The 11,445-nt window shown below is 33.3% G+C and overlaps 1 protein-coding gene across 1 annotated transcript; it reads left to right on the forward strand.

Moving 5' to 3' along the window:
• Window positions 1-2,167: 2,167 nt before the first annotated feature.
• Window positions 2,168-4,380, forward strand: LOC147564093 (uncharacterized). Its single transcript, XM_086664808.1, has 3 exons — window positions 2,168-2,578; window positions 2,741-2,936; window positions 3,332-4,380. The coding sequence occupies exons 1-3, from the start codon at window positions 2,168-2,170 to the stop codon at window positions 4,378-4,380; spliced, it is 1,656 nt and encodes a 551-aa protein (XP_086520934.1).
• Window positions 4,381-11,445: the final 7,065 nt, after the last annotated feature.

Below are 11,445 nucleotides of genomic sequence, written 5' to 3' on the forward strand. Positions count from 1 at the left end.
ATTATTCTTTATTCCCCAAAGTCGCGGCCATCTTTTATTGCCCCGAGATCAAAACATGATGTCATCCAACCGCCATCCCTTTGCCTCATAAGTTTGTTGATTTACAGACATTGTTATATCTTTTTGAACATAAAGTGTAATAACTTGGATCTTGTCCACCACCTTTGGTGTAGCAATTAAGCTCATGAGGTCCTGGGATTGATTCTCGGTGGAAGGAGTTTATCACCAAGATTTATCTCATGTAATTCAGACACGAAATAAAGTAAATGTCATCGGGCTTTAGGCTCTTTCTTGTCGGGCTTTAGGCTTTTTTAATAATCGGGTTAACTTAGGCGGTTGTCGTGTTTATCACGCATGAATGATGTATATGCCTTATAACGACTAACGTGGATCGTAGTCGATTTCTCAAAAAAAAAAACGAATCTTTTTGGCTCACAAGGTATCAAGGGATAAAGGAAGTTGTAAAAGAGTCCCTCATAATTGTTAAATGCGGTTCTTATTCCAGCCAATCAAGGAGGTGCAGCAGATAGTAGCTGATCGTCGTGCTTAAGTTCATCCCAACTCTCCACCAGAGATCGAGTACTTAGTGAAGTGGAAGGACCTGCTAGTACTGTTAAAGTCGCCTCTCTAAAAATTAACTTAAAAGGAAATAATTATAATTATAATTATAATTATAATTTAAAGGGAAACTTGTGAAAGATGGAGGTGCCTCTATCACTTAAATTCCCATCTAATATTTACACTTAAATTCTCCTTTTTAAACTTATATTTGAATTTCTTGATAGCACGTTGGAAGTAAATAAGCCCACTATACCAATTAAATGTAAAATAAAGTTTTTTTGTGAGTAGGAATGTTAGATTTTTTATCATTAACAATTCTAATTAGAGAAATATATCTCTGACGTTATCAGGCTTTTCGCATAATCGCCACTCTTTTAGGTAGTGCAAAACTCAAAGTGTGGAGCTCTATTCAGCATGCTTCCATCCTCTGTCTCTTTGGTCAGAGTGGGGTCTTGGGGCAAAGCTTTTTTTATGTTACACCAAAGTTCAAGGTGCCTCGGAAAATTGTTATAATGGAAAATGACTTCTTAGGTAGTAAATAATTTCAATATAGCTAAAAAAGCCCTAATCTTTTACTATTACTCATTTTCTATCAAAATATTAAGGCTAACTAGAGGTTAGGTTTAAAATAATTTCACTAATTATTATTAAGGTCGAAATTTGAAAAGAGTTTTTTCATTATTCCCGTATTACCCTTATTCTATTTTGCTATGTCTCTCTCTTTCTCTCTCCTTACGGCTGCAACTCGACGGGAGAAAACTAAGGCAGAGATTTTTGATCGAGAAGACGAAGAGAAGATGATGATATGAAGTTTTCTTTCTTCCTTCACTGATTCATATGTAGTTCTAGGTCTTCATCTTCTCTTAGCTTTCTTTTTATACAAAGAATTAAGGTTTTTTCATATTGTCGAAGTTATCTACTTCACTGATTCTTTCCATAATTTGTTCATCAACTATTCACATTCGTTTCCTAAGTTCATCTTCTTCATCTTCTTTATTGTAAGTTCATCTTCTTTATTGTAAGTTCATCTTCTTCATCTTCTTTACTGTAAGTTTGTTTTCTTCATCTTTAACCTAGTTTTATTCATATAATAGATTATAATTTATCTTTTTATTTGTTTGCTGTTTATATCCCTTTATCTACTTGATGAATCTTCAACCCTATATATGAATTGTTTATTTTTTGTATTATAGATTGCTTTATGTTTATTGTTTTGATTTTTTTCATACATGGTTTGTTGGTTCTGATGATCAAGTAAATATCTATTTCGGATTAATTTGTTGTGCAAATTGTGTTTGCAAAATTGGGGTAGAGCAACAAATTGTGTTTTCACAATTGGGTAGAACATCACTTTTGTATTTGCAGTATTGTTAACAAATTTTTGATGAATCTTCAAACCTAAATCTGAATTGTTTATTTGATGTTATTATAGATTATTTTTTCTTTTGTGTGTTTGATTATTTTCATACATGGTTTTGTTGGTTCAGATGAATGAGCACATTTATTTTCTGATGAATTTTGTTCTGCAACTGGTGTTTGCACAATTGGGTAGAATATTGTTTTTGTATTTGCATCATTGTTAACAGTTTGTTTTCATGTTCAGAAGATGGATTTAGTTGAGTCATCTAGTGTGTCATCTTGTTTTACTCAAGCTGGTTCTTCATCGAAGTTGTTCCAATATCCTCTCCGGTCTGAATCTTGGGGATCTGTGTTTACCGAAGTTGGTGACAAGTTTGAAGGAGGTGCTGATCAATTTAGGTTTGCATTGAATAGATATTCCATCAAAATTAGTTTTGGATATAGAATGAAGAGGAACCATGCTCATCGGGTAGTAGCATTATGTCCGGTTCAGGATTGTGGGTGGAAGGTTCATGGTTGTTCAAGGTTTGGTATATCATTGTTATTTTATTTGAAGAAATATGTTCCTGACCACACTTGTGGTGGAGGTTTTACTCATATAAACAAGCCAGCAGTTCATTCTACTGTTGTATCTAATTTCATAGAAAGTGAAGTAAAGGTTGATCCAAAGAAGAAAAACAAAGCTATTATTACTACTTTTCAATAAGATTATGGTATTAAAATCCCATACCATATTGCTTACAATGCAAAGAAAAAAGCACTTCATTCTGCATTAGGTGATGAGGAATCTTGGTATGCTAAACTTGATTGGTATACGTAGGCCATTATGAAGTTGAATCATGGTAGTTATGTGCAGCTACAACTTGATATGGACATTTATCAGTTTGAAAGGGTTTTTATAGCATACGAGGCTTGTATTCATGGCTTTAAGTACTGCAAGCCTGTTATTTGGATTGATGGGACGCATCTTAAATCCAAATATAAATGGACTTTGCTAACAGCTTGTGCAAAGAATGGTAATGAAGGTGTATGATTTCTAAGTTCATGAATTTATATAGTATGTGTTATAAATAGTTAAAAAGTTTTTCTGGTTAAATGTACGCAAAGATAGATGGCTTGAAACTGTTGTAGGTACTTTTTTAGGTTTCTGTATGCACACCTGATTGGAACAATGTGTGGTAAGCAAACACCTGTTTGCATGTTTTGTTATGCAAGCAGGTGTTTGCATCTGGGTGTTCTGCAACCATATTTGCAAATATATGTCATGTAAACATGTTTGCATGTTCAACCTCTGCAAATATATGTCATGCAAACATGTTTGGTATGATTTCTTAAGTTAATGAACTTATATGGTTTTATTTAACCAATCTTTTAGTTGCAATTTATATATTTAATTACGTTTTATTTTCAGGATTTTTTACTATTGCTTTAGCTGTTGTTAGTGTTGAAAACAATTCAAATTGGAATTGGTTTTTGGAGAATTTGGCTCGTGTTGTAGATAGAAGTCGTACATATACTTTCTTATCTTATCGTCACCCGAGTATTATCAAAGGAGTTAGTGATCTTTTTCCAAATGCACACTATAGTTATTGTGTGTGGCATATTAGGAACAACTTAGTTAATGCAATTGGTTATGGTGCTCAAAGAGCAGATTACATTGAGTCTTTGTTGTATCGGGCTGCTCGTGCGTTGACTAAGGATGAATTTAACATTCATTTTAAAGAGATGGAGTTAGTAGGTTGTAGACGTTTGACGGGTTTCTTTAAGAATTGCCCATTTGAAAAGTGGGCAAACTCTTATTTTCTCGGTAAAAGGTATGGTGAGGTTTGTTCATCCTTTTGTGAGAGTTATAATTCATGGATTAGGGAGGAAAGGAGCATGTCGATAGTTCTAATGTTAGAAACCATTCGTATACGGATGATGGAAATGATGCAAACAAGACTTGAACTAGCTGAAAAATGGACTAGTTTGTGGTGTCCAGAGATAGATAAAATCATAAGACAAAGGCGAAAGTTTGGTTCTACATGGAAGGTTGTAAAATCATCGAAATTTGTATATGAGATCTTTTCAACACCAAGTGAGTTAGTTGATTTGAGTTCGTTCTACTGTTCGTGTTTGAAATGGCAAGTTGAATGCATCGCATGTGAGCATGCTATAATAGCTATCAAGTATGATGGACGACCTATGGATAAATTTGTTGAAGAATATTTTACGACCGAGAGCTTCAAGAAAACTTATGAACACGTCATTATCCCCATTCCAAACAGTGATGAACTCAAGGAGTTTTCAGCAAATGAGATGATAATCAATCCACCATCAAATAAGAGACAACCTAGTAGGCCAAGGAGTGTGAGAATTGAGAGTGCTGGAGCAGCGAAGTTTATGAATAAGAGAAAATGTGGACGTTGTGGCAAGTTATCGCATCACAACAAAAGAACGTGTGCAGCAATATTGAATTAAGATTAATTTTGACATTCATTTCTTTATTGTTATTCATGTAAAGGATTATTTGACATTTGAATATGAACTTTTTTGTGGTTAAATGTATGCAAAGATAATTTGCTTGAAACTGTTGCAGGTACACTTTTTTAGGTTTGTATATAGGCACCTGATTGGAAATATGGTGTGCAAACACATATTTGCACCGTGTTTGCAAATGTCATGCAAGCACATTCCACCTATGCAAACGTCGTTGCACATTCCACCTATGCAAACGTGTTTGCACATTCCCCCTATGCAAACGTGTTTGCACATTCCACCTATGCAAACGTGTTTGCACATTCCATCAATGCAAACGTGTTCGCACATTCCACCAATGCAAACGTGTTCGCACATTCCACCTATGAAAATCTGTTTGTATATTCCACCTATTCAAACGTGTTTGCACATTCCACCTATGCAAACGTGTTCTCACATTCCACCTATGCAAACGTGTTCGCACATTCCACCTATGTAAACGTGTTTGCACATTCCACCTATGCAAACGAGGTTGTTTCCAACTACTGCAAGCATGTAGCGATCTGTGTACAAAAAATTTTGAGTTTTTCGCATAATCATTATGTTTTTTTTCATAAATTTTGATGGGGTGTTTCGTTGCCCTCGTTTTCTAAATTTAAATTCCATATATTTTTACGGGGGTTTGGGGGCGTAGCCCCCGTTTTTTTTAGAAAAATAAATTCGTGTTTTGCTCTAACAAATTTTATAAAAAATATATTGATTGGGGTTGCCCCTTTTAAAAAAGTTATGTAGTTGAATAGGGCGTAGCCCCCGATTTTTTTGAAATTAAATTGTGAAATATTGTTTTGGCCTTAAAACCTACAAACGTTTTTTAGTAAATATACTAGTTATCAATTGTCAAATATGCAAACAATTATGCAAACATCAATATAGTTTGGAAATTTTCAAATATGCAAACAATTGGTTGCATAGTTCTGTATACTTGTTCTGTTGTTCACATACATCAAGTTAAAACATCAATCGACATTTTCATTACTAACTGTTCTTTCAACCCAGGGTTTGTTTGTCGAATCATTCAAAATTGCAGCTGCAATTTCAGCTCTCTTCCTTGAAGCCTTCTCTGGCATTTCTTCCGGCCAGTTTGCCTTAAACAAAAGACTGTCTCCATTTTTTATAACATCAGCATACAGAAGCACATACAGTGCACAATCAATCCTACATTATATTATTAACTAATTAGTACTCATCATTTATATGCCAAAACAATGAAATCAAAATGAATTTTATACTCACGAGTTGTTCTGTTTTGTGCAGTTAACTTTGGTTAGCTTTGGACTTGATTTCAGTGGTTGTTTAGTTAGTCCAGCTTCATTAATTATGTTCAGCAACATGACTGTGAACTTCTTTGCTTCCTTCCACTTCTTATACTTATTTTTGGAGTTTTCTTCAAGGAATCATAATGATACCATATTTCATCAATTCTATCAAAAACAACAAGATGCCAATGGCAACCTTCCTTACTATTGTCATCAACACTTGTGTTTAATGAGAACAGGAACCAGTCGCGTTTCTTCTTAAAAGCTTCTTTGAGTTTCTTAGTAAGTAGTTGTGATATGTTCCGTTGCGAAGCTTCAAATTGCATTAAAGTTTACATGTAAATTAACGTTCATCTAATTATATAAATAATCCAAAACTAAATAGAAAATATAGTTGTCTGAAATATCTTACCCATATTGTTGAGCTGAAAACAGCCATATCCTTCACTATTCCCACTTTGTATTCTAGATACCAATCAATAATTTAACTATCAACAAATTCATTCATAATCAAACTCTCGATTTATTCTCCACAGATCAAGAACTCTTTGTTTTTATCCCAAGCAATTGAACTACAAAAAAATATTCAACAAAATCACTTATTTTGCAACCACTTGCAACACTATTTTGCAACCATATGTTTTGCATCCAATGAGTTGCAAACAACTGTTTGCAGGAAAAAAGATGCAACCAACTGTTTGCACATACAGAGTTGCAACTAATTGTTTGCAGATATATGGTTGCAACTGCAAATGCATACAATTTGCAACTCACTGTTTGCAGAAAAATAGAGTTTGAATTCAATTGTAAAACTTAAAGTGAGGTACTTACTTCTTGTCTGCCAATGCATAGAATCCTTTAATTGTTTGAGTTCCTCTTTAGTGAACCAATTCCATATTTCAGAACTTCCCATTTTTCGAAATCTCCACTTCCTTTCTTACTAGCTTCAATTTCTTTGTTACTAGTTTCACTTTCCTTTTTGCCATCTTCAATTGCTTTCTTTTCTGTACTTCCCTTAGTTTGAACACTAATTTTCTCAATTGATGAAGCTGCTTTTTTTTTCTGTACTTTCCTTAGTTTGAACACTAACTTTCTCAATTGATGAACCTATTGATTTGTTGTTCATAACTTTTAACTTCTTTGTCTTAACTTGTTTCGCTGGTGTCACGAAGTCTGAAGTTTCATCGAACTTTCCTTTTTGATACTTAGACGTATCAACTTCTGTGTTCAACTTAGTCATTTCATGACTAACAGTAACATTTTTCTCCATACTGATTGTATTTGATTTTGAAGCCACTTTTTTTTAGGGATCTTCATTTTTGATGTGTTCTCCTCAACCTCCTCATTGCGCATAGCTTCTATTGAAGTATTTAGTTCTTTAATATCTTTATTTAGAATCATGTTTGATTCTCTTACACAACATATTTCCTCTTCCAACTTCTCAATTTCTTCTTTTTTTTCTTCAAATCTTCCTTCAACTTCTCGATTTCTTCATTTTTTATCTTCAAATCTTTCTTTTGATCTTCACACTGAATTTCTAACTTTTGAACTTTATCTTCAAGATGTTTCCAATTAGAAACATCAATTTCATCGGCCATAGTCAATATCCCATCAGTAATTAGAAGTTCTTCACTTTCTGAAAGAGGCACAAAAACTCTTCGGAGAGCTGAAATTCAAACAATGTATTTTGAAAATTACAGAATGCATTCAACATCGCAAACAATCTATGAAAAATACAGTATGTAACCCTAGTACACAAGTTACTGATTTGCAAAATTAAATATAATATACCTGGTTAATTGTCACATCTTCCAGAGCTTCAAGAAAATCTAACTTCATGTGGTCAAGACTCCATCTAATAATGCGACGACGTCTGTCATTCTTCTGATGTACTCTTCTATAAAGATTCGAATGTTCGCAAAACCAGAACTTCATAATTTGAACACAAACATATTAGGAGGAGAAAACTATGTAAATTACATAATGTGAATGAAGATGAACAAAAATTAATTTACCGGTAAAAGAAGAAGACATCCTGAAGCTTTGGCTGGTCTGTCGACATTCTCTTCAATCAACCTCATCATGTAATTATGTATTACAGTAGGCCATAAAATTGAGTTTATACCCTCCGTTGACCTTAACAAGTTCGTGAACGATGTTTGTATAGTCGTTCCAGCTTGTGTTGCAAACAGGAAAGATGAAGAGATATGCATGCTCATCAACTTCACAAAATCTTCTGTGTTCTCGTTTTCTTCTACAAAGAAACTTCAATTGCTGATTCTATGGTTGTTGTAGAAACTTTATACGCCTTCCTGAAATATCTACTAACAAATTCTTCATCCTTTTTTCCTTCAAATGGTGAAACAAGTACACCTTCTTATTCGCATTCCTAGGCACATCATCTACCTTAAACTCTATATCTAACTTACCACATTCAAATTTTTCCTTTTCTATATTGTATCTTTTGACAAACTCATAGATAATTGATATTGGTCGTTCTAAATTGGTTGCTTCTATTTCTTCATCATAGAAAGCTTGAAAAAGTGAACCAAAAAGAGTTTCCGAAAGTGAATTACAATGTTCAAATTTCATTTTACCACCTATCTTTTTCATGAACATTGTTGTTTTCCTCATTGTGCTACTGTAGTTGTAAGTGTGATATTCTTTTCTCACAACTTTTTTACTAGCTGTTTTCATCACTTTTGTAGTATCTGATATCACAATATCTGTACTATCGGATTGCATAGCCTCGGTACTATCTGATTTCATCATCTGATTTCATCATCTGATTTCCTGCTATTTTAGCTTACCATTTTCTGCATAAACAATCAAGAGAACCTAATTGCAGAAGCAGTAAACAAAACTGTTTTCAGAACCATTAATGCAAATAGTGTTTGCATAATTCATTTAAAATAGTTCTAAGCAACAACGTTCAAACACTTCAGTTCTACCACTGCAAACAGTGTTTGCAAACCCATTTAAAAAAAAGCACAACATGAGAAACTATTTGCATTGCTATTATAGTAAATAGTGTTTGCAAAATCCACTTAAAATAGCACTAAAACAATAAATTCTTTCTAAACCAATTGTTTGCAGTTTTATTATTGCAAATAGTGTTAGCAAAGGGTTTGTAAACTCTAGTTGCAAATATTTTTGCAAATCATGTTATCGGAAACCATTCAAAAACCACGATGAAATATTTTGGGTTTACAAACCCTATTTGCAGATCTACAACTACAAATAGGGTTTGCTAGTCAAAGATATATTAGGTTTTAAAGACATTAGGTAAATCTGCTACTTTAAAAGTTGTTTGTAAACCACATTCATAAACATAAAATCAAATAAATAGGGTTTACAAATCTAAAGAAATGGGAACAGAAAGTTGGATAGAACCTAAAGAAATCGAAACATTTAGTGAAGATATACTTACTTTAGTGTTGATTTAGTCGATTGTAGAGAAATAATAATCTTTAGAACCCCTAAAATTCGCGGAAGAAGATGAAGATGAATGAAGATTTCACTGTGGAAACTCAAGGGTCTCTGAATCGCGAGGGAAAGAAGAAAGATTTAATCTTTTTATTTCTAAAAATTCCTAAATATGTTGGATAGGCGCGTCATTTGCAAATTTGTTAAGGGCAAGGATGACACTTCACATTTTCGGGACACTCTCGAGATCTTTTTGACCTCTTTGATAATTTCCAAATGTTATGTGTCTTTCCAACTATTTTGCATTTTTTTTTTTGACCTAATAAATAGTTATTATCTCTTGTTATAACCTCTCTACAACTTGTTTGGTTAAAGTAGGGCTCAGGTGGTCGTGTGTTTGGGTCCACCTCTCTACACGAATTTTTCCGCAATGATCAAACTCAAGAAATAAAAATCAACAAGAATATGAAACCCACCATAGAAATCTTAAAAATCTAGTGTAAAAATCATCTTCAAAACTTTGAAAGTTGAAACCATAAAAAAAACTCAAGAAATCCTCTGTCAAACTTTGAATCCATAAAAACCCTAGAAATCATCATCAAAACTTTGAAAGTATGAAAAACCTTATAAACTCACCCTAGAAATCCTCTTCAAAGCATCCAAAATTTTAGAAATCTTCTTCAAACTCAAAAAATAAAACCTTAGTGAGAGAGAGAGAAAGAACCAGTCTGAGACCTTGGTTTTGGGCGTGGACTGACTAGTAATAGGCCCAAAGCATGGCATCGGGTTGGACAGTCCGAATGCTCCCAGATTGGACAATTCGAGTATGTTTGGACTGAGCCAGTGTGAGATTGCGCTTTGAGTCTCGGACTGGACAATTCGGAAGGAGAGCGCCTACAGTTGTCGGCGGTGGAGGATTTACATGCAACCTAGGGGGGTCTATAGACCCCCCCCCCCCCCCCCCCCCCCCCCCCCCCTCAAATGTTAAAATTTATCACATGACTTATATATTTTAATTAACAAAAGTTAGCAATATATGGTGATTTGCCTCAGCAGCTTATACAGCAGTTGATTGTGGTGCAATGGTTGAAGTTTCTTAGTAACAGTACTAGAGACCTGTGTTCGAGTCCCACAATCAACATTTTTTATTGAGGAATTTTAAGTTACACAAAAAATTTGATTATATTCAAAATCGTCATAAGATATTAACTTGTTCATGGGATTTTTTTAGACATTTAAATAAAGTTCCCTAAATGGTTTAAGTCGAAATTTTTTAAAATAAAAAGTCTAAATTATAAATAAATCCCAACTAATTAAGAGGTCCCATAACTTTTTTTAACAATTTTATTTTTCATAAATTCATAATTACTTATTAATAATTTCTAAAATCTTAGGAAGGTCGTATCTCTACTCTATTGAATTATTTTTTTCTTTGTTCAAATACAAAGTACCAAATAAAACTAATAGACCTCAAGAACTAAGTCTCCACCAAAACGATCTTATGATTTTTGTCATCCTTTGAAATTATAATAAACTCAGAAGGTAGATATGGAAAGGCATGAAGATTGAAGAATATAAATTAGTCTTTTAGATGTTGTGCTTTACTAAAGATGTCTCCCAATTCGACGGAATTGGTGATGCTACTAAAAAATTGTAGATACAGTAGTCTATTTGTTTTTCGACTTTAGCACTAGTCTTATATGTTGAAACATCTATAGTTAGAGATCATTTACATCAATGAACCTCATCAAAAGTAAATTGCGCAATCTGAAGAGTGATGAATGGTTGAGTGTATGTCTGAATACAGAGATAGAAATTGATAATGAGATAACAATGTAGAACTTCCTAACAAAGAAAATTCATAGAGGTCAATTATGAATGTATGATTTATAAATATATGACATAGTCTAAAACGTAATGTTTTTTAATTTCTTAATATCAAATATAGCTATTAATTTTATCAATAACTTATTTTATTTGCTTAAGTTTGCATTGTTGTAATTTTTAGAATGAACACACTAACTTTTTAAACTTTCCTAAAAGTATATTCTGGATACGCCACTAGTTGTGGGGGTTTAGCCGTGGTCAAACTCTTTTGAGATACAAACGTGAAATGCTTGCAAAAAATAGGATACAAACGTCATAATCCTTTATGAACAAAAAAATATGAAAGAAGATAACTTATAGGTGGGGGCTTTGGGGAATAAACAAAAATCTCAGGGGAATAAAGAATTTGTCAAACAAAATTGACTTATAATACATACTTACTTTTAGGTCCAAAAAATTCCTTGATTGAATTTTGCCCTCAAATCTTCATCTTCTCATC

This window comes from Eschscholzia californica, unplaced genomic scaffold, assembly GCF_041429995.1.
Source record: "Eschscholzia californica isolate CP2 unplaced genomic scaffold, dmEscCali1.0.p SCAF_1, whole genome shotgun sequence".
Classification (NCBI taxonomy): Eukaryota; Viridiplantae; Streptophyta; class Magnoliopsida; order Ranunculales; family Papaveraceae; genus Eschscholzia; species Eschscholzia californica.

Excerpts from the sequence above, each read along its gene's own strand:
- LOC147564093 (XM_086664808.1), top strand. The coding sequence starts at position 2,168 with ATGGATTTAGTTGAGTCATCTAGTGTGTCATCTTGTTTTACTCAAGCT. Across the intron at positions 2,579-2,740 it reads TCATAGAAAGTGAAGTAAAG|GCCATTATGAAGTTGAATCA; the intron begins GTTGATCCAAAG and ends TGGTATACGTAG. Across the intron at positions 2,937-3,331 it reads AACAGCTTGTGCAAAGAATG|GATTTTTTACTATTGCTTTA; the intron begins GTAATGAAGGTG and ends TTTTATTTTCAG.